The sequence below is a fragment of the Paramormyrops kingsleyae genome, chromosome 21 (genome assembly GCF_048594095.1).
Source record: "Paramormyrops kingsleyae isolate MSU_618 chromosome 21, PKINGS_0.4, whole genome shotgun sequence".
Classification (NCBI taxonomy): Eukaryota; Metazoa; Chordata; class Actinopteri; order Osteoglossiformes; family Mormyridae; genus Paramormyrops; species Paramormyrops kingsleyae.
In genome coordinates, this window is record NC_132817.1 from 1775052 (window position 1) to 1798150 (window position 23099).

Below are 23099 nucleotides of genomic sequence, written 5' to 3' on the forward strand. Positions count from 1 at the left end.
GCGAATGCGAGGCTGAGACTGAAGCGTTACCCTTTGTTTCCGCTGAGAGACGTGCTGCGTGACTCATTTCCCCGTGCCTACAAGTTATCTTAGGTCGGCGTTCATGGTTTGACTTCTGAGATTCAGATCGAGTACTAGGTAATTTTTTTCCGAACTGGTTGGTTCTACTTTTAAGTAATTCAAGTTCTAATGAGTTCGAGAACTGAGGTACTACTGTATCTTTAACTGGCAGAGTTGCTATCCTGCAAATACAGCTGAAGATATCTTGGTCATTTGGTACATTGATGTGTACACACACAGGGATGCCTGAATGCTGTTTGTGCTCCCAGGCTGGATGATTGAGACTCTTTCCTGTGGTTCTGCTCATGTAGCATCTGGTTGCTCATATCTGTTATGTCTTTTACTTAGCACCCTAACACAAACCCCATCTAAAATCGTATGTACTTGTGTTGAACAGGCCTCCAGTACAGATGAGAAACTTATTCATTGGGAGCTAATTCTGTTAGTTACGCTAGCCACGTATGATTGCATGTTACTGCAGCCCTATGCTGTTTTTGGATTGCTCTCCACACTCCAATCCTCCAAGCCTAGAGGAGTGAGGAAGCAGTGCTCCCCACAGAGCCACCACGCCACCCAAGGAACTGTCAATACCTATCCAAAAAGTTAAATTAAGACAATATCTGTAATGGAAATAGTAACACTATAAGTATATAGTAAATACTTCATTCTCTACATGCAAAATATTAGAATCACTGATTCAATATCAAATATGGGCTCAAAATACAGGTGGAATTTAATGTACTTAATGGCCATGATTATGAAGCCATATTATATGTAAAATGTTTAATAAAAAAGACAAGCTGCAGAGACGTGGGTTTTCGCAAAGTGGTAGCACACCCTTGCGGAAGATCGCGGTACTTACCGTTTGAGCCATCCGGCGCTCCGTATCCCCGAGATCGCCCCCCCCCCCCCCCGCCTTTATTCTTCAGACCTCTACAGCAGCGTATTTGATTGTCTGTGGTCGTCCATAAGCACTCTGTGACCGCTCTTTGGCCGCTTCGTGACCGCCCTGTGACCGCCCGGCGGACCCACAGCGAACTCAGCCGGGCTCGCGTCGGCGGAGACACGCCGCGAAGCCGCCCAGCCGGGATGGGGGGGGTCGCCCGCTTTGTGCCTGAATTGCACCGTTTTCAGCCGTTTGAAATGAGTGCTCCGTCCGCCGGCGGCCCGAAGTGAAGCCCGGCCGTGTTATGCGCCTACGGGCTGCCGGCCTCCCGTAGCTCCACCGAAGACACCGAGCGCCGCCGGAGGATGCTGCCCTAGGAGGGGCTGCGGCTGCGGGGCTGCGCACCTGTGCAAGGCAAGAGCCCAGTGTGCCTCCTTCGTGTTAACCTTCCTCTTTGTAGTAACGATGTCTTCGTCTAAATCCGTGTATCATTATTTATTTTCTGTGTTTAATTTGACTCAGCACTGTATGTCCTTTTATTTACTTAATTTATTTTAACCTGTCTCCACATCGCATTTTGTGTATTGTGTTTGTCTCCACATCGCATTTTATTTGCTGTATTTATTTGAACCCGTCCCCACATCACTGCTTATTTACTGTGACTATTTTAATTGAACTACACATCAGCTTTTATTTACTATGTTCATTTTTACCGGTCTCGACGTCACACTTCATTTACTGGGTATTTTCCCATCTTCACATCACCTTTTATTAACTGTGTTTATTTTTACCGGTCTCTACATCACCTTTTATTAACTGTGTTTATTTTAACCTGTCTCCACATCGCCTTTTATTTACTGTGATTATTTTTACCCGTCTCCACTAAAGCTTTTATTTAATGTGATTATTTTAGCCTGTCTCCACATCACATGTTATTTACTTTATTTTAACGTATATCCACATCACCTTTTATTTACTTGTCTTTATTTTTGCCCGCTTCCACATCATCTTTTACAGTGATTATATTAACCCATTCCCACATCAGCTTTTATTTATTGTGATTATTTTAGCCCTTCTTCACAACACCTTTTATTTACTTGTCTTTATTTTTACCCGCCCCAACATCTTTTATTTACTGTGTTTATTTTAACCTGTCTCAAAATAACCTTTATTTACTTATCTTTATTTTTACCTGTCTCCAGATCATCTTGTATTTAGTTGTCTTTGTTTACCCGCCTCCACATCACTTTTTATTTACTGTTTTTAGTTTTTGACTCATCTCCACCTCATCTTTAGTTCACTGTGATTATATTATCCCATCTGTACATTAATGTTTATTTGTTATGTCTATTTTGTACCTTTCTGTACATTGTCTATACTTTTCATTACAGTATATTGTCATGATTACTGATTTATATGTATATCACAGGTGTAGCGCTGTTGTTGGCTTTTTGTTACAGTTGTGATTGCAGTGTATCCTTAGATGACTGGCTTTTACCCAAAGTCACTGTGGTCATTGGAGTTTTTTTCTGTCCTTCAGACTGTAAAATCATAACAGCCAGGCAATAACACAAATGAAAACATGAATTACCTTTGTTGTTCTCATGAATTATTGTACTGGTGAGTCCTACCCACACAGATCCACGTGTTTGCCATCCGTTTTACTCTAGTGATGACCTGAAAATACCAGATTATATTTAATAGGACTCTTGGTCCTTTCCATTCTGTCTTATGTTTTTTTCCCAAAATGTAACTTCTAGCTCATTTTCTACTTATTGTGCTCACTGAATGCCGTGTTGGCAGCTGCTGAAGTTGATGGTGACAGTTTAGTTAAAACGAGTCTTTACATTATCAGGTGGATTGCGCTGGTGTAGCTGTTGGATTAGTGGACACATTCGTACCTAAGCAGGATGCTGCCGCCTTATCCCCATTATAACCTTCTGCACAATACTCCTGCAGGCGCTCTTTCCCCTTCTTTTTGGTCAGGTGACCTTTCAGCTACTAGTGAAATTGTGTGTGTATTTATTTACTTAAAACCAAATTATTGCATGAAATTACATGTCTTCAAAAGAGATAAAGGTGATATCTAATAAAAATCATCTACTTTTCTTCCTAATGAATTTAGCCACTGCCTAGTTTGTATGTTACAGAGAGCAATGAGGGCAATGTGTAATCTAATCGCAGAAGACCCATGCAGCCTGTCCCTGCCGTGGGTGAAGCTGTGCTGTACAGGCAGGCCTCCCGACAGCTACAGAGACCATCTATCAGTCATAAAGCCTGGCCTTGTTTACAGGTGACAGGGGATTCACTGGCAGGAATGACTATTTCCAAACTAGTGGTGTTAACGCTGTTATTCGTATGTAGCTTGGCTTAGCGTGCCAGGGTCCTGAGGTGGGACCATCATTGTAATTAACAGAAATATTTAAATAACAGGATTTTGGCTTTATAGATAAATGGCCTATTTTTTCTTAACAGCTGCAGTTGTTTTATGTACTTCTGCATCCTTTAAATGCTGTGTCTTGGCCATGGGCACAACACAATGTACATGTGAACTCTGTTACGCAGTGGGACACATTGTTTGGCCTCCTTGTCCTGTAGCTGCCCCCAGTTACTCAGTGGGATGCAGCACTCAGCCTTCTCACCCTGTAGCTGTCCCCTGTTACTCAGTAGGACACAGTGTTGGACCTCCTCGCCCTGTAGCTGCATCCTGTTATTTGGTCGGACACAGTTTTGGGCCTCCTCACCATGTAGCTGCATTCCATTATTTAGTGGGACACAGTGTTGGGCCTCCTTGCCATGTAGCTGCCCCCAGTTACTCAGTGGGATGCAGCATTTGGCCTTCTCACCTTGTAGCTGCACCCCATTACTCAGTGAGATGTGGTGTTTGGCCCCCTCACCCTGTAGCTGCCCCTGTTACTCAGTAGGACACAGTGTTGGGCCTGTTCGCCCTGTAGCTGCACCCCGTTACTCAGTGGGACACATCGTTTGGCCTCCTTGCCCTGTAGCTGCTCGTATTACTCAGTCCAACGTGGCGTTCGGCCTCGTCACCCTGTAGCTGCCCCCCATCACTCAGTGGAACATGGTGTTTGGTCTCCTTGCCCTGTAGCTGCTCCCATTACTCACTCAGACATGGCACTTCTTTGGGACACAGCATTTGGCCTCACTGTCCTGTAGCAGCACCTCGTTACTCAGTGGGACAGGGCATTGGGCCTCCTCACCCAGTAGCTACACCCCATTCCTCAGTGGATGTTTTCGGCCTCCTCGTCCTGTAGCTGCCCCCCATTACTCAGGCAGACGTGGTGTTCAGCCTCCTCAGCCTGTAGCGGCATCTCATTACACAGTGGGACACAGCGTTCGCCGTGTAGCTGCCCCCCATTACTCAGTCAGATGTGGCTTTTGGCCTCTTCGCCCTGTAGTTGCACCCCATCACTGAGTGGGATGCATCATTCAGCCTCCTCGTCCTGTAGCTGCATCTGCTTGAGCTTCTCAATGGGATCCTTTTGTTGCTGCATATCTCTGAAGTGAATTATCCTTTTTATAATCAGAGTTTTGTTTGGGCTTTATCACTGTTCAGCTGTAGCAGCTGGAGAAGGCATCCTTTCTGCAACGATCCTCTTGCCTCTTTTCTCAGTAGTTTATTATTCAGAAACATTCTTGCAGGGAAATCCAGGGCTGGAATTTGTTGTCATGGGAACAGTTTTGAACCTGTGCAACAAAGGTGGCTCTGTGTGGAAAGCTTTGTTTTTTACACCTCGTTTCCCAGTGCAGAGCGACTGTGGACCCCTTTCATCCTTTTCCCTCATTCAGGACTTTGAGAAAAGGAGACAGTGTTATGGCTAAAGCCATAAATGGTACTTCTGCAGCTGACATGGCTTCTTCACTCTTCCTCACCTACAAAATACACACTTGCTCTACATATTTGGTCAGTCTTTAAGGCCTGACTTGGTTACTTTCTGCCTCCTGGACTGGCTCATTTGGCAGGATGTAGTTCAGAACCTGCAGACCCTCTCTGACTTGCATCAATCTTAATTTCTCAGACTTTGTTTTCCCCTTCCTTAGCTTCTTCTTGCCACTGTAGGCCTTACTCTTGGTGATGCTTGCCTTCTTCCTGACTCTTCCACTCTGATTTCTTGGCACTAGCCAATTCTCCTCTTGTTTGGAAAATGCTGATTGCAAATAAGCAGTAGCACTTACTGTAGATGTGATTGGACCTAGTGGTGGAGTCTCTTACTTTGTGTCCTATCACAGCAGACTTGAGTATTAGTTGCTTTTTACTTTAACCTTGTTTGTGGTTATGTAATTAATGTGTCTAATTTAAGAAGATGATTCACCATGTTTTAGAAATACTGTGTTTTAGCACTGAGAGACAGTATGGGGAAATTTCTGAGATTTTATTTACTGAACCCGATTATGCTCTGTGAATCTGATTTAAGGCTGATGTATACTTTTGTATTGAATCAGTGCCATAAGTTTGTGGGTCCTATGCTGTAGCCTGATGCACATCTCCCCGAAAATGTCACTACACATCGCAGCCACGCAGACCGCAACAGCTGCGATTAGTCCGCTTGGTCGTGTTTTTTTTTTTGAGCAAAGAAAGCATACGTCCCAGGTGTACTTGTATCGCTGATTGAAACTGAAATGTTATTTAAATATAGCATTAAATAACCCACCCTAGGCATCATAGCAACAGGTCTATAAAACACTCAGGATGACAGTGCCGGTTACACTTACCTCCATTACTTATTCATACTTTACAAGACTTAAAAATGTTAAAAGTATAGTATAGATACTAACTTTAGAAGGGAAAATGCATAAAAAGTGACTTATTATTCCGAACCAGCACACAAGTATAAATGCTCGCAACGGTGTAGGTCAGGGCATAGGCCTCTTGCGTAGGTTACGGCGTAGGCCACTTGCGTAGGTTACTGCATAGCCCACTTGCATAGGTTACGGCATAGGCCACTTGCCTAGGTTATGGCGTAAGTCACTTGCGTAAGTCACTTGCGTAGGTTACGGCGTAGGCCACTTGCCTATGTTAAGGCGTAGGTCACTTGCCTAGGTTACGGCGTAGACCACTTGCGTATGTGATGTCATAGGCCACTTGCATAGGTTATGGCGTAGACCACTTGCGTATGTGATGTCATAGGCCACTTGCATAGGTTACGGCGTAGACCACTTGCGTATGTGATGTCATAGGCCACTTGCGTAGGTTACGCCGTAGGTCACTTGCATAGGTTATGGCATATGCCACTTGCGTAGGTTACGCCGTAGGTCACTTGCATAGGTTATGGCATATGCCACTTGCGTAGGTTACGGCATAGGCTGGACGCAGGAGTATATATCAGCCTACAGGGGGAATATCCACATAGTATTCAGTGGCGTTCGGCCTCGTCACCCTGTAGCTGCCCCTCATCTTTATTTTACCTTGTCAAAATAACATGGGTTGTAGGGCAGGAAGATAAACAGCACAGATGAAATGAATGGGACCAGAATAATGTTTGTGAATGAAGACCAACACGTATTGAGCAGACAGCTCTGATTTCTTTCTAGAAATGGGGAAACATCTCAATGGTGAGACCTGCTGTGGAGCCAGAGAATGATACCAAAGCACTAAGTAACACACTCACGGATCTTCTTAACCAGGGACCCCTGTATGCACTTCCGGAATGTTCAAGGTTGTGCAGGTTCACACACGGCTGAACAGACTCCACATTAGAACATCAGTTGAACCACCTTGTATCTCCTTTAATGTCCAGCTGTTGTCCCAGGACTTGTCATGGACTTTGGTGTCTCCCTCAGTCTCTCCTGTCTTTTTAAACAGACAGAGGAAAGGTCAGACCGTCAATCTGCCTGATCTGTTCTCTGTAACATTGGACCAATTGTTACTCAGTTTGTTGAGATAGATAGTGCAGACGTGCCTGTGGATCTTCACTGTCTCCATGTTTTCTCACGACTCTCCCATTGTCTCCCAGACAGTGTCACACACAGCCTCCATGGAGAGGGCTTCACCTTCCACAGCACTTTAGAGCTGTTCTGAGTTTTTCGATGTTAATGCAGATGCAATGATGTTTCTGTCAGCAGCCTGTCAAGTTTTGCACTCATCAGCAGTGCTCGTAATAAGGCCCTTGGAGTGTACAAGCTGAGGCTGGGATTAAATCAATAATTCCTATGTGCTGCCAGAGCAAGGGACTGTGGGAGTGTGCCTGTTTGAGTTTCAGCAGTCGCCAATTAGGCGTTATTAAATATAAACGATGCCTCATTGATAATTATGCAGCTGACCCAGCAGACCAGTGTGTGATTGAGAGCTGAAGGCCGGCTCTAGCGCGACGTTTGGTTTGGAGATGAGTGAAAAGGTCACACACGCCATGGTCTGCAAAGATCTCCTGCCAAGTAAATGAGTGTTAAGTTTGAAAACATTTATATTAAAGGAATAAAGTAAATTCTAAAGTATCAGTGTAGAAAATAAACACAAGCAGCACTGGCAAAAGGCTCTCTGTAAATAGTTCAATAAAAGAAACAGCCTGACTAAAACTAGGCCATAATGTTTCTTTTCTGAAAACTCCATTTAATGGTTTCTGTGCATTCAAATGACACATTAACAGCATAAACTGCCGCTCCTCTGTGCTCCTCACTGGGGACAGATCAAGTCAGATGTGGGAGAGGAGACTACAGGACAAATGGCTTCACGTAAATGGTCACCATGCAAAGCATCACCAGATGTGTTCTGGTCATTTCTGTAATTCTATGCATGGTTATAAAGCTACATAAGAAGTACATCAGTGTTATGAAGGAGAAGACGGCAGTTATTACCTGTGGGTCTTTCTGCCCAAAGTTCTCTCCTAAGCCCTCTCCTAAACGTCACTGGTATATATGTACCCCATGATTTACTGGCATCTCGTCCAGGGTTGCCCCTGCTCGGTGCCCTGTGATGGACTGGCATCCCGTCCAGGGTTGCCCCTGCTCGGTGCCCTGTGATGGACTGGCATCCCGTCCAGGGTTGCCCCTGCTCGGTGCCCTGTGATGGACTGGCATCCCGTCCAGGGTGGCCCCTGCTCGGTGCCCTGTGATGGACTGGCATCCCGTCCAGGGTTGCCCCTGCTCGGTGCCCTGTGATGGACTGGCATCCCGTCCAGGGTGGCCCCTGCATTGTGCCCTGTGATGGACTGGCATCCCGTCCAGGGTGGCCCCTGCTCTGTGCCCTGTAATGGATAAGCAGTTAGAAATTGGATGCTAATCAATTTGAACAGTCAAATGTCTGTTGTGTGATCTCTGTGCTCCCGTTGGCCTTTTTGATCCATTTTTTTTATTAAGGAGACTTTGTTTTCTTGTGAATGTCATCATTTCTTGTGATTTGGAAGGAAATCTTTTGGCAGTAAGTACAGGTTTTTGCAAGGATATGAGCTGTCAGGAGGCTCTTCTGTCACTTTAGTTTTGAAAAGGTACTCGCAGAAGTAGCTAGGAAGCCTGCCTTGGTGTAGTCATGAACTGGATTAGATGGAGAAGCTCCATTACAGGGGTAACCCGACGTCCTCTAAAGGGTGTGTAACTGTCAGGGGGCTGACGCATCTCAAAGTGCAACATATGTTACTATTTGTTCTTGATGGTGCCCCCAGAGTTTGTTTGGGGAACAGAGAAGGTTCACAGATCCTGCTGTTTATGTTATTTAATGACAGACATACAGCACTGGCCATATTCCAGAAAAAGATAATGTAAAAATGATTAAAGGACTATTGAGATCTTTAATTATGATATGATATGAGTTTTAGTGGTAGACATTACACATACAGCACTGCTTTGCTGACCCAGTTAAGTCTTGAAAAGTGCTTTCATATGACCTGTATTGAGAGTGTTTTGCTGTGCTAGTGCAGGTTTTCATCAAAAAAGTGTGGTGTCCATCCTTAGTTTCAGAGCTCTAGATGAAATGTGCTTTCTGGTGTGAGAGGGTAGCCTTAATGTTGGGCAGCATTGCTGCCCCTGGAATCTTCGGCCTCCTTTGTGGGCCTCTGTCTTCACCTCACTTCTTTCCTTGTAACCTTGTGAGTCCTGATAAGTGGCCTGCAGCTCAGGAGCTCACAAGACTGATCTGGACCTCCCTGCAGAGGGAGAGCCTGCCCTGGGTCTCCCAGTGGGCGGAGAGCCTGACCTGGTCCTTACAGCGGATGGAGAGCCTGACCTGGACTTCCCCGTGGTTACGACCCCTGTAGACAAACAGCCTGGGCAGTTTGGGTGTGCAGCTTGTGTCATCAGCCTCTAGAAGCCGGCACTAATCGCTAGCAGAGGGACAGGCAGGCTCACTGATGTACGTCTACCATAAATCTGCCTAAAGTGGCTGCAGAAAGCAAGATGTCCAGGTGATCCTTCACTGTGAGGCGTTCCCCATCACCGGTCATGGAGTGTACGGCAGGCCATTTAGGGACGCACCTGCACAACCTTCTCATGTTTTAACTGGAACCTTTATTTTTTAATTTTGTATTGTGGTGGTGATATGTGGAAAGTGTTCTTGAGCGCTCTCATCACCCCTTAATATATCATCCAGTATATATATTGATACCTCGTCCCTCTCTGGATTGCCCCAGCTCTCCTGGCTCCTCCTACCACTCCAGATTGCCCAAGCTCTCCTGGCCCCTCCTCCCATTCCAGTCCTCTCCAGTTCTCCTTGCCCCTCCTCCAGCTCCAGTCTGCCCTGGCTCTGGTCCTCCAGTCCTGGTTGCTATGCAGCCATCCCATAGTCTCCCTTACCCTCTCACATACTCATAACATGGTGTTGTAGACCTAGCACCATCTTTAACCATAGATTTATACCCAGGCAGGCCTCACAGTAGCAAGTTGTCTGTGTTGGTCTTAGTGAATATGAGAAGAACATGTTTGGTCCACGGAGAATATTGTAATGCCTCGCTGTCATCAGTCTGATGGGAAGTTTGTACACACAAGCCCCTTAAGGATAAAGAGCTCCTATGAGCTAAGAGCTTCTATGTGGAGATACTTCACAAAAACAGCACTTTTAAGCAACATTTCAGGTTCTGTTTCATTATAGACTCCAAAAAAATCATACCTGCTTTCAGTTGTCAAATGCTGCAGCCGAAAGCTTTCCTTATGGTTATCTGTGGCGTAAAACCAGCCCATAACCCTGTTCGCCATTACTTCTCTGCTTCAGCTCTTGTTTGCCTGCTGTCGCTCCTATGCGCTCATCAGGAGTGACTGCTTGTGCTTCTGCCTGGTGCTGAAATACCACCATTCCCAGTAATTCCTTTTTTTCCAGCCACATGAGTATTGCCATGGTGACGGGATTTCTCTCTTTATGCTTGCACAAGGATGTGTATATGGGAATCCTCCAGCGTAAGATCTGTGTGAGTCTGGTTTTGTGTCTGTGTCTGTGTGTATGTTTGTGTGTGTCTGTATGTATCTATGTGCATCTATGTGTGTGTATATGTGTGTGTGTGTCTGTGTGTCTTTGTGTGTGTATGTGTCTGTGTGTGCATTTATATGTGTGTGTGTGTGAGTGTGTCTGTGTGTGTATGTGTCTGTGTATGTGTCTGTGTGTGCATTTACATGTGTGTATCTGTGTGTGTGTATGTGTGTGTGTGTGTATGTGTCTGTGTCTGCATTTACATGTGTGTATCTGTGTGTGTGTGTGTGTGCTCCTCCATCTCCATTGAACATTCGGGGACAGGACTGAGCAGCTACTTTGTGCCGCGATACTTGGTAAGCTGTGTGAATCTGCACCAAGCTGCTAATCACCGATGGTAACACTGTGATCACACTCATTCCCTCCGGGGAGGGGGAGAGGGGGGCTAAGGGCTCAGCTCCTTGCTGCTCTTTGTGTCTCTGGGGCCTGGTGTATAGCCGGGCAGATAGATGTGTCTCTGTTTGTCCTGTAGTTCAGATTGGCTGTTTTTTTCTCCTACGCATGGACAATACTATGGGGATTCCACGGTATGGCGCATTGCATGGTCAGGGAATCCCTTTGCAGGGAATCCCTTTGCAGAAACCGTCTGCTTACTGATACTGCGTTGGCTTCTGCTCCTTTTGGAAATGTCTCGTACTTTTAAAGCTAAGGAGATGAGCTCTCTTGTCCCTGTCTCCTAAGTGCCCTGTAGCCTCGTTCCAGCTAGCAGCAGCTTCTTAGTGAGCCTGACAGTTGCTTTTCCTCAAGTCTATGTAGGACTGCTCAAGCACTGAGACGTGTCCACCACACACCTCAACTCTGACGGAGCGACTGGACCATTCAAGTTGTATTTTCCTGTTTTGCAGGTGATCGCGCCACAAGAGAGTGACCGATGCCCAGATCCGTGAGGCAGGGACGGCATCGACCATGACCCGGCTGATGTTGGGTCGAACCCTAGAGCGTATTTGCAAGGCCGTCCTGCTGTTATGCCTCGTACATTTCCTCATCATGATGATCCTCTACTTTGACGTCTACAGCCAGCGCTTTGACATCTTCAGTCGCTTCAACAATGGCCGTAACTTGTCCCGGGCCCAGCATTTCTATAACCTCTCTCGGCCCAATGCCACTTTTGCGGGTTACCTGTCCACTACTGATCACCTGCTCGCCAGCGTCCGGCCCGAGGCTAACGCCACACCTACTGCCAAACCTATGCCGCCATGCCCAGAGATGCCGCCTGGCCTGGGTGAGTTTCCCCAACTCTTTGGATCATTATGGAACCTTTTCTGTTTATCATGTGTGAGCTAACAGAGAGTAGATTATGTAATGGAGTCAGATTATGACACCAATCACAGCGTAGACACACATACTGTGGACACCAATCACAGCGTAGACACACATACTGTGGACACCAATCACAGCAGAGACACACATACCGTGGATGCCAATCACAGCGTAGACACACATACTGTGGACACAAATCACAGCATAGATACACATACCGTGGACACCAATCACAGTATAGACACACATACTGTGGACACCAATCTCAGCGTAGACGCTCATACCGTGGGCACCAATCACGGTGGACACCAATCACGACGTGGAGGCACATACCACAGATGCCAATTCTGACATGGATGAGTGCACTGCGGACACCAGTCACAGCGTGGATGCGCACGGCGTGATACTCAAGCGCTGATGGAGTTGCCACTATTTCGATACCGTATTCTTGCGGTATCCAGCACAGATGCCTTTCAGAGCTGTGAAAGTGGCTTATTGGTGCACCTGTGACTGCTCAGTTAGCCTAAGCGATATTAGCCTTAATCTGCTTGATGAGGGAGCTCACTGCTGGGACCAAAGATGGCTGATGATTGCGATGTCACTGAAAAGCGTTTTCTGTCATAATGAGACAGAGCGGATAATGAATACCCTGTAATGTCATCTGATATGCCTGTGAGCAGGACCCTTTGGCTTTCATATCCTCCTAATTAGCTTTAAGTAGACCTCGCGGGAGCAAAGCTCATCTCTCATGACCCCACCTTCTCTGCTGAAGCTGACTTTGCACTGAGCCTGCAGTTGTCTGGATGTGTGGTGGACTTGCATCAGCACTTTTTGGTAGTTTGAATCTGGAAAGGGGTGTTTATGAAGCTCCAGCTTGAAAAGACCCATAGGTCCATTGCGGGTTGCTGTGGGCTGGGCCAGCGCTGCCCAGTAAGACTGTAAAGCTAATGCAGCACATTAGCATTTTGCTGTGATCTGGAGAATATCTTAGCTCGTGTTCCTGGATAAGTGACAGGTGGTCGAGAGGTTATCAGCAATCGGGCAAATAGCTGCTTAAGTGTTGTTTACGGGCCTTGATTTAAATGGGGGCTGGGAGCAGTTTCTGCTTTGGCTGCTGATCAGCTTGGGAAATTAAAAAACCTTAGCGATTTAGCTGCTAATACTGTCAGAAAATGAAATGTCACCTATGGTACAGTCTGCTTCATGATGAATACGCTTCATGCCCCTATAACTAAAGCGACTGGCTTCTGTCCTTGACCGTTAAATGTCTTGGCACAGGCACATTTTGTGTGAGTAGGAGAGAGTCAGAGCACTGGCTACCGGGCATGTCATTGTTGGCATTGTTGGCTAGCTAGCTACTTTGCAAAAAGAGTTATGGATATAAGTAGCTTTTTTAAAAAGAAAGGGGCTTGGAGGTGCGGGCGAGGGTGGAGGACGTGCAGGAGGAGTTATCTCCTGTTGTGGTAGCAGCTTCATCTGCAGGCTCAGGTTGGTGAAGAACAAGGCTCGCTCGCTAGCTGGTGTAGCTCAGTGGTTCTCAAATGTTTTTGAAACACGACTCACCATTTATGAAAACAAGTATTTCCAAGGCGCACCTTTACATGTAAAACATCGTAAGACTAATTTCACAACACACCAGGCCAGTTCCTAAGGTACAACAGTGTGCGACGGATTGAGAACCGCTGGTTTAGCTAGGAGGGATGCACCAGAATACAAATACATTATTCACAAACACACAAATAATGCTGTAAACATATTTTTTCCACCCAAAGTAATGTGCTATTATTCGGCTCAATGAGTGACATGTCTATGTTTCTTCAAATCGATTCATATCATTGTGGATGACCACAAGATATAAATGATTTCACTACCTACTCATTTCTTTTACTACAAATTATTTAAAAGAGATTGCAGTATTCTGTAGTCGACCTACCAAGCCTGGGACTGGGCTTAGAGGTGACCTTCCCCGGCGGTCACTGTCATCTGGAGAATATCTTCAGGGGAAAGAGGGGAAGGGGTGGCATTGTCATTTGCAAATTTTGTGCAAATCGCTATACAAACCCCAACCCCTAAACCCGAACATCACATTTTGGCTGTATGTGTTAATTCCTGCCATTATAGACAAAACAGACAATATATTGGAGGAGAAAAAACGTTTGGTACAACGTCCTGTATTTTAGTTAATATTCATCCGTTTAAGATGTAACATCCCGTATGTATCAGCTCATGGAGAAAATGATTTAAAGACTGCTACTAATAAAGCTTCATAATGAGTGCTGGCAACATACTGCTTCATCAATGTCAAGGCTGTTTTTCTGAGGGTTTCACTCTTGTTGCTGAAAATAAAAAGTAATGAAGTTGACTGAGAACTCGGATTGCCATCATTCTGTTTATTTTGAATTCATGTTGTGAAAACCAGCCTATACTACCAGCAATGTCACACTTGTTCCCTGGAATGAGCAGCGAGGCAGTCAGAGAAAAAACCCAGCAATTGCTTCCTCTCTGTGTTCGGAGCCGGTGCCGGTTCCCCAGCCGCTGGGCCCAAACCCAGGGGTCCTATGCTTAGCTCTGTGTAACCGTATAACTAAAGCGACTGGCTTCTGCTTCTCCTTCCTCAGTATGAACTGTCCGGAGTCTGTAGCCTCTAAGAGGATCACTTCCTCTTTGTGTTCGGAGCCAGTGCCGGTTCCCCAGCCGCTGGGCCCAAACCCAGGGGTCCTATGCTTAGCTTTTTAATCTTGCTGTCTTCCTCAGGTTCCTACCTTGACCAATGAGAGCATCACGCTAATCATCTTCTGCATTATTGATCTCCTTTTGTCTTAGTCCTGTCGTTTTCACCGATGGATGTGCTCAGTCCTTTCATTAAGCTGCCCCTACGCAAATGAACCGAAGTGCAAAACATAGTTTATCACATAATGGGAAGGTTCAATTCACTTGACTTTACTGAATGATTGAGTCACAGTCACTGTTTCACAGGCAAGCATTTTTTTTGACAGAGACCAACAAGCAAATGAAGGTCTGACACCAGGCTCTCATTGTGTGTCCTCTTTCTGAGGTTAAAGGCTTAGATTCTGCTAGCTTTTCCCGCTGTGTACTTGGTTATCTTTCTTAACTAAAAGTCCTTACAGTTTTCCTACTCTGCTACAAAATCCATGCACTTCATTTCTCCTTTTGTTATTTGTAAGTAATTGAAGGTATTGGAAATCATTAACTAGAAGAATTGTTAAGTATTTTTGAAACCTGTGAGCTATTTAAAGGACTGATAATTGGGTTTTTTTTAATTTGGGGAAAAGTTAAATGTCTAGTGCAATTAACTTTCATTATATCTCTTGACTTAATTGGGAAGCCCATTTCATTAGTATCTCACACACGGCCTATGTGTAAATGCACAACACTCCAGTCTATAACGGAATTCTTCGGCCAGGATCAGCTGTTTACCCTTTGTTAAAGATTATCATCTAACCCAGTAATCGTCCTACTTGTACAGGGAAAATTCACTGAGTTGGGAGCATCATTTCACAGATGAAATGAAGAGGATCTAAAATGTCTGGCCTCCATTATTCCTCACGCAGTCAGACAGACATCGAGCATGTTGCTTTGCTCAGGTGGACAATGGTGTGACATCAGCTTCTGCTTGGCTTTTGTTCTCTGAAAAATCAAGGTGAAGACATTCTGCACCATGAGTCCTATGCTTACTGACCCAAAGTTCCCCATGTTTTATTCAGGCTCTTCTTTGTGGCAAGGGAATGCATGGGTTTACACACACTTTTTCTTCTGGTCTTGAGCTGGTCTTAGCCACACCAATATGAAAAATTTCAGTCCTCAGTTTGCTGCTTTAATTACTCATTTCTGGCAGAATGAAAGACCTTCTTCCTTTGATGGAAGCATGTAGGCTGGCTGCTGCTCCTTTAGTCTGCTGTCCTGCGATGGCACAGTTCAGTACCAAGCAGACGCAACACCGCTACAAAGTCTTGTCTGGTTGACATGCGGTTCCTGGACTGGCTCCATGCTGGCCGGTGCAGGATCTTCCAGCAGCAGGACTGCATTCCTGTTGGCTATCAGATGCTGCTGCTGTTGTTTTTAGTTTTTTGCCTTCCCTCCAAGTTTCTTCCAGTCCTTCACGTTGGCAATAACCAGTGAGGTGAAGAAATCAGTTCCTTCATCTCTGGCAAACAGATGGGCCTTGCTCTGATTTTTATTTGAATATTTCCAGAAAATCCTGCCTGGAGCCAATAGATTTCTGTATTGTCATTCACTCAGCAGATGCTCATTTCAGAATGCTCACATTCTGCTGGATTCCTGCCCACATGGTACAGAAAGATGTCTGCCCACTCCAGATTATATCTCTTCCATAATAACGCACTGTTGTCTGCAGTGGATGTGCAACTGCCCTAAGAGCACATAAGTGCACACTCACAGCACAACTGTCGAGACCTGAGTCTGTATCATTGTTCATTGTGTTATATCCGTCTGTGACATGTGTTGATTGTCCGGATCTTTGTTCGTTGTGCTGGATCCATCTGTAATGTGTGTCAACTTGATCATTGTTCATTGTGTTAGATCCGTCTGAAATACGTGTCAACTGTCTGGATTGTTGTTCATTGTGTTGGATCCAGCTGTAAGGTGTGTCAACTGTCTGAATTGTTGTTCATTGTGTTGGATCCAGCTGTAAGGTGTGTCAACTGTCTGAATTGTTGTTCATTGTGTTGGATCTGTCTGAAATGCATGCTGACTGTCTGGATTATAGCTTGTCAGCTGTCTGCTTTGCTTGGTATTCCTGTTACAGGAGAAGTTTCTGGATCTTTGTTTATATTTTTCATGAGGGTCATTTGAATCACACTTAGTCTGGCCCGTCACCTAAGACCAATCTCACAGCATATGTGGAGTATATACTCAGATGATGTTCACAGTGTATACTCCACCTCAGATGATGCTCACAGCATATACTCCACCTCAGATGATGTTCACAGCATATACTCCACCTCAGATGATTCTCACAATGTATACTCCACCTCAGATGATGTTCATACCGTATACTCCACCTCAGATGATGCTCTCAGTGTATACTTCACCTCAGATGATGCTCACATCGTATACTCCAACTCAGATGATGTTCATACCATATACTCCACCTCAGATGATGCTCACAGCATATACTCCACCTCAGATGATTCTCACAATGTATACTCCACCTCAGATGACGTTCATACCGTATACTCCACCTCAGATGATGTTCATACCGTATACTCCACCTCAGATGATGTTCATACCGTATACTCCACCTCAGATGATGTTCATACCGTATACTCCACCACAGATGATTCTCACAGCGTATACTCCACCTCAGATGATTCTCACAATGTATACTCCACCTCAGATGACGTTCATACCGTATACTCCACCTCAGATGATGTTCATACCGTATACTCCACCTCAGATGATATTCATACCGTATACTCCACCTCAGAAGATGCTCACAGCGTATACTCCACCTCAGATGATTCTTACAATGTATACTCCACCTCAGATGATGTTCATACTGTATACTCCACCTCAGATGATGTTCATACTGTATACTCCACCTCAGATGATGTTCATACTGTATACTCCACCTCAGATGATGTTCATACTGTATACTCCACCTCAGATGATTCTCACAACGTATACTCCACCTCAGATGATGTTCATACCGTATACTCCACCTCAGATGACGTTCATACCGTATACTCCACCTCAGATGATGTTCACAGCGTATGCTCCTCCTCAGATGATTCTCACAGCATATACTCCACCTCAGATGATGGTAATTTTTTTTCTAGTAAAATTTGGTTTAGACAAGAGGATTAATTTTAATGTTAAACATAACATTTCTCGTTTATGGTGGCAAAGATGGCAGCCTTACAATGATGAAGCTCCTATTAACATCAATCTAAATCTCGAAGAGCAGCATGCTACTTTCAAGATGTGTCCAGACTTTCAGGCATCTTTAACATCTCCCTGAGCCAGGCGTTTGTCTCCATGTGCTTCAAAGCCAACACCATCATACCAGTGCCAAAGAAATCTTGTGTGTGCTGCCTCAGCGACTACCGCTCTGTAGCTCTAACACCTGTTATCATGTAGTGCTATGATAGGCTAGCCATCAGGTACACCCTACAATGGATAGTGCATGCAGCCAAGAAGATCACTGGGACCTCTCTGCCTTCTGTTAATGACATCTTTAAAAACAGTGAACCTGTAAGGCCTCCAGCATTGTGGAGGAGGGTCCTGCCCTTTCCGCAGTCTCTTTGTCCACCTTCAGTCTAGCAGAAGGCACTGGACCATCCAAGCCAGTTCTGCCAGACTTCTTCCCTATGGCCATCCAGAGTGTGAACAATTTGTTTCCCCCCCGCCAAATCCTGTATATCACTTTATGTATATATGTAGCATCGTAGTGTCAACATATGCAGTGTACTGAATACAGTTGGTGTGACAATAAAGCCCCACTTTATTTGACAACAGCGATCCCCTGTCAGATGAATAAATGACTCTATCCAGCTTCGAGGTTTTACCGTCAGCCTTACTTATATATGGTTATTTCACCTTTCACTTTAGTTTTAGTTTGTTCTTTCAGACAACTGGCCTGCTGGACAAGCGGTCCCACCTTGCTACTCACTAATGTACAATATGCTCTCCTTCTGTGAGAACATGAGCTGGAGAGGGAACAGGGGCTACAGAGGGACCTGGAGTTGGAGAGGGAACCGGAACTCTCTCCTTCTGTGCGAATATGAGCTGCAGCAGGAACCGGAATGCTCTCTTTCTGTGAGAACATGAGCTGGAGAAGGAACAGGGGCTGGAGAGGGACCTGTAGTTGGAGAGGGAACTGGAACTCTCTACTTGTTTGAGAACATGAGCTAGAGAGGGAACAGGAGCTGAAGTGGGACCTTGACCTGGAGAAGGAACCAGAACGCTCTCCTTCTGTGCAAACATGCACTGCAGCAGGAATCGGAATGCTCTCCTTTAGGGAGAAAATGAGCTGGAGAGGGAACAGGGCCTGCAGAGGGACCTGGAGTTGGAGAGGGAACCGGAACTCTCTCCTTCTGTGTGAACATGAGCTGTAGCAGGAATTGGAATGCTCTCCTTCTGTGGGAACATGAGCTGGAGAAGTAACAGGAGCTGGAGAGGGAACAGAAGCTGGATAGGAAGCCAGAACTCTTTCCTTCTGTGACAACATGTGCTGGATAGGGAACAGGAGCTGGACAGAGAACTGGAGCTCTCTCTTGCACCACTTTCAGACACCCAGAGCTAATCTTTTTTCTTTTTTGATCTATGACTTCCTGCTGTGCTTTGCTTTCCTACCTGACAGGTGACAACATTCCACTGAGACATTTTACATCCTTGGCATCAACTACACTTGTCACTGCTGCTGTCTCCCTTAGTGCTCCATTCATTCAGTCTAGTCAATTGCATTTTTCTCCTCAGAGCTCCAATAACGCATCTTAAACTGGCTTAAAATGTCACGCCGGTGGAATGGCTTCAGGACAGCTGCACAAAGCACAACAGCATGAGGCCAGCCCCCATTACAGTACTAGTGAGTGTGCAGGTCTGCCTGGCATAGGCAGGGACACTGCTCGGAATGGCCTCCTGTTTGGAATAGACCGGAATGTTCTGTGCTCCGGAGTACACTCAAATGCCAGGGTCCATTTATAGGCATGTTTTTAGCACCATGAGGCTCAAAATTACGTGTTGTGGGGCCTGTATGAAAAAACAGGAAGGGAACCCATTCTGTGAAGATACTGTGTTTTTCAAACCCTTTCCAGTGTTAATAGCTGGTGATGGAAACGTACATTATACTGTAGTACACAGAATGAAGTACCAGCATAATAAGGGGATTAAAGGTCTTGCTCAAGGGCCCAACAGAGATGCTGGTTAGTCTACCAAGTATGGGTTTTGAACCAGCAACCAACCATCCAAGGCACATAGGCCTAACTCACATAACCACACATGTAGACTTTAATTGTGATTACTCTGAAGTTTTTGGGTTGCAAAGAAAAACAGTATCTCTCTGTGTGCTCTGTTTCCATTGCACAATTGCAGTGAATTCTGGGAATGCTCCCCTGTGAGATTGCCAGGGCTAGTTACATTCAGCCACAGCTGAGCAGCCTTCGGTAATTAAATTTAGGGTGTATAGTGAAAGACATCCACCAGTAACTGAAGACCTCATAAATCTTCCTGAATTTTGGTGCACAGTAATGAAGGCTGTGAGAGCTAGGCATTAAAACACTCTTTTTCTCTGAGTGCCAAATAGTGGCCAAAGGCACTGGCATAAGTGTGGAGCGGGACCGAAATCCAGCATCGGTGCTCTTTACCAGCCTGGTCTGGGTATCACCCAGTCACATAACGGACGATACCTGGTTCTGGTGGCACCCAGTCGCATTACACACTGTAAAATCTAATATGTTGACTTAGCTTAAAAAAAGTATGCAAACTCATTGCCTTAAAAAAAACAAGTCCAATGAACTTAGTTATAGTAAATTAGTTCAGCTTCACTATTCTGAGTAAGAAAGACTTATTAAGCTCATAAGTTAACTCAGCTTAATTATTCTAAGTAGGTAATACTTAAGCTTACTTTTTATAAGTGAACTCAGCTTGATAATTCTGAGCTGGGGGTTAAGGGCCTTGCTCAAGGACCTGCAGATATGCTGAGGCTGGGTTGAACTGGCAACCTTATGATTACAGGCACACAGGCTTAGCCCACTGAGCCACACACTGCCCCAAGTGTATGAAAACACTGTGCTACACTGTAAAACCTGACTAGTTAGTTCGATACCTGGTACTGGTGTCACCCAGTCGCATTACAGGAGATACCTGGTCCTTGTGGCCCTCAGTCACATAATGGGCAATATCTGATCCTGGTGGCACCCAGTCGCATTACAGGAGATACCTGGTACTGGTCTCACCCAGTCGCATTACAGGCGATACCTGGTCCTGATGTCACCCAGTCGCATTACAGGCGATACCTGGTCCTGGTGTCACCCAGTCGCATTATAGGCGATACCTGGTCCTGGTGGTACCCAGTCGCATTACAGGAGATACCTGGTCCTGGTGTCACCCAGTCACAATACAGGAGATACCTGGTCCTGGTGTCACCCAGTCGCATTACAGGAGATACCTGGTCCTGGTGTCACCCAGTCGCATTACAGGAGATACGTGGTCCTGGTGGCACCCAGTCGCATTACAGGAGATACCTGGTCCTGGTGGCACCCAGTCGCATTACAGGAGATACCTGATCCTGGTGGTACCCAGTCGCATTACAGGAGATACCTGGTCCTGGTGGCACCCAGTCACATTACAGGAGATACCTGGTCCTGGTGGTACCCAGTCGCATTACAGGAGATACCTGGTCCTGGTGGCACCCAGTCGCATTACAGGAGATACCTGGTCCTGGTGTCACCCAGTCGCATTACAGGAGATACCTGGTCCTGGTGGCACCCAGTCGCATTACAGGAGATACCTGGTCCTGGTGGCACCCAGTCGCATTACAGGAGATACCTGGTCCTGGTGGCACCCAGTCGCATTACAGGAGATACCTGGTCCTGGTGGCACCCAGTCGCATTACAGGAGATACCTGGTCCTGGTGTCACCCAGTCGCATTACAGGAGATACGTGGTCCTGGTGTCACCCAGTCGCATTACAGGAGATACGTGGTCCTGGTGGCACCCAGTCGCATTACAGGAGATACCTGGTCCTGGTGGCACCCAGTTGCATTACAGGAGATACCTGATCCTGGTGGTACCCAGTCGCATTACAGGAGATACCTGGTCCTGGTGGCACCCAGTCGCATTACAGGAGATACCTGGTCCTGGTGGTACCCAGTCACATTACAGGCAATACAAACGTGGATGTTCAAATGACCCAGTTTGCTGTGACTCCCTGCATATCCTCCCTCCCTTAGTCTTTCTACCCCAATGATTGTTTGTGTCTGAATCATCAGTTACTCTGCACTTGCAAATCTGAATTTTTGAATTAAATAATTAAAGGGGCACTCCAGCAGAAAAGTAAGCTGATGTGAATTTTTTCCCAAAATTTAACAAACGACAGTATCCTTTCTGCCTCGTTGCATGCAGAAGCCTCATTGGGAAGATTTTTTGTTTTTTACTACCTGAGGTGAATGTTGATACACTATGACAGTTAATAAAAACATTTTTGTTTTTAGGTCAGGGTCCTGTCCTGCATTCAGGTTTTGGTCTCCTGCCCTCAGGTTGGGGTGGTTTCCTCTTCTTGGATTCAGTTTTTCAAAGCTAAGGGTGCCACTAAGGCATGGCCAGGGGTGGCCATCAGTAATGGGCAAGGTTCCACTAATCTGCTAAATGCTAATTAGCAAAGCTAACTTTTTTGTTAGCAGATTAACGTTTCCCCTAACTTTGAAAACCATCAGCGGACCAATTCACTTCTGCTGGTACAGTTTTATGGTCTAAAATCCTAGTCATACATGTTTGTTCCTGTCTGTTGCGAATGTATCTGTTGTCAGTCTATCTGGCACGCTGTTGGCTGACTACTGTACATGTAAACACAAGACATGATTAGTCAATAACCTGTCAGATTTAAGGTACTGTAGTCTGACCTAAATGTAAGTGAATGAAGATAAAGTCCATTTAAACTGGGGTACTCTGAAATAAGCGGAGAACAGGGATCTATTCCACTAAGCTGGATTTCTTGCTTAGCCAGATAACTTGTCCCAAATCTGCTATCTACTGCTTTGAGTGAAGAATCCTTGATGCTTGAACGACTGCAGGAAAGGTGCAAGTGCAGACAGCAATGTGGAACACTGGAGTGCCTGGAGGCCCTTTACAAGGGACAAGCAAGAATTGGTCTTCAGAATTCTGAAGATCCATGTCTAAAGGAATATGGCATAGAACATGGCGTCACAAACGCAGAGCCATAGACCGAGCTCCTACTGCCATTGTCATAGCGTCACATGGTGGGAGAGGGTGACGTGCAGGAAACACAGAGCCGCAAATCGAGGTCCTACATGGCGTCACATTTTGGGGAAGCTCACTCTTGTAAAATATTTTTCATCCTCCAGGTGTGAAGGCTTGGCTCTTTTCTGAAATGGCCTATTTAGGAATGTTCAGGCACATCTGACCCCACTAATCCCCACTTAATTCACTTGCCAGATTTGACTGGCAACCTTTACAGAGTCCTGTGTACAGACTACCTAATAAAGAACTGAGTTATTCTGAGCAAAGTACATTACCCCCCCACCCCAGGCTGCACATCTACTACATCCATTAAGTCCACCAGCATTTAGATGTTCAGGTAGTTAGTCAAAAATAATAAATCATCCTCTCTATTTTAAAGAGCATTCTTCATTAATATGTCCATGACTAATAGTGATACTAAGTATGTAATCTTGTTAGGCTGAAAAGCCTGTCAAGGATTGCGATAAAATGCCTGTGATGCTTTGCAAGGTTTTACATCCTGTTTTTGAGTGTTTGTATAACTGTGTGG

General features: G+C 45.5%; 1 protein-coding gene across 1 annotated transcript in view; it reads left to right on the top strand.

The window, feature by feature from the left end:
* The first annotated feature begins 982 nt into the window (after nucleotides 1-982).
* b4galt2 (UDP-Gal:betaGlcNAc beta 1,4- galactosyltransferase, polypeptide 2) overlaps nucleotides 983-23099 on the top strand; it is a 57270-nt gene continuing 35153 nt past the window's right edge. Inside the window, exons 1-2 of the mRNA XM_023815951.2 lie at nucleotides 983-1360; nucleotides 11198-11574. Of these exons, the coding sequence (XP_023671719.1) occupies nucleotides 11259-11574 (316 nt within the window). The 5' untranslated portion in view covers nucleotides 983-1360; nucleotides 11198-11258. The remainder of the gene's footprint in view (nucleotides 1361-11197; nucleotides 11575-23099) is intronic.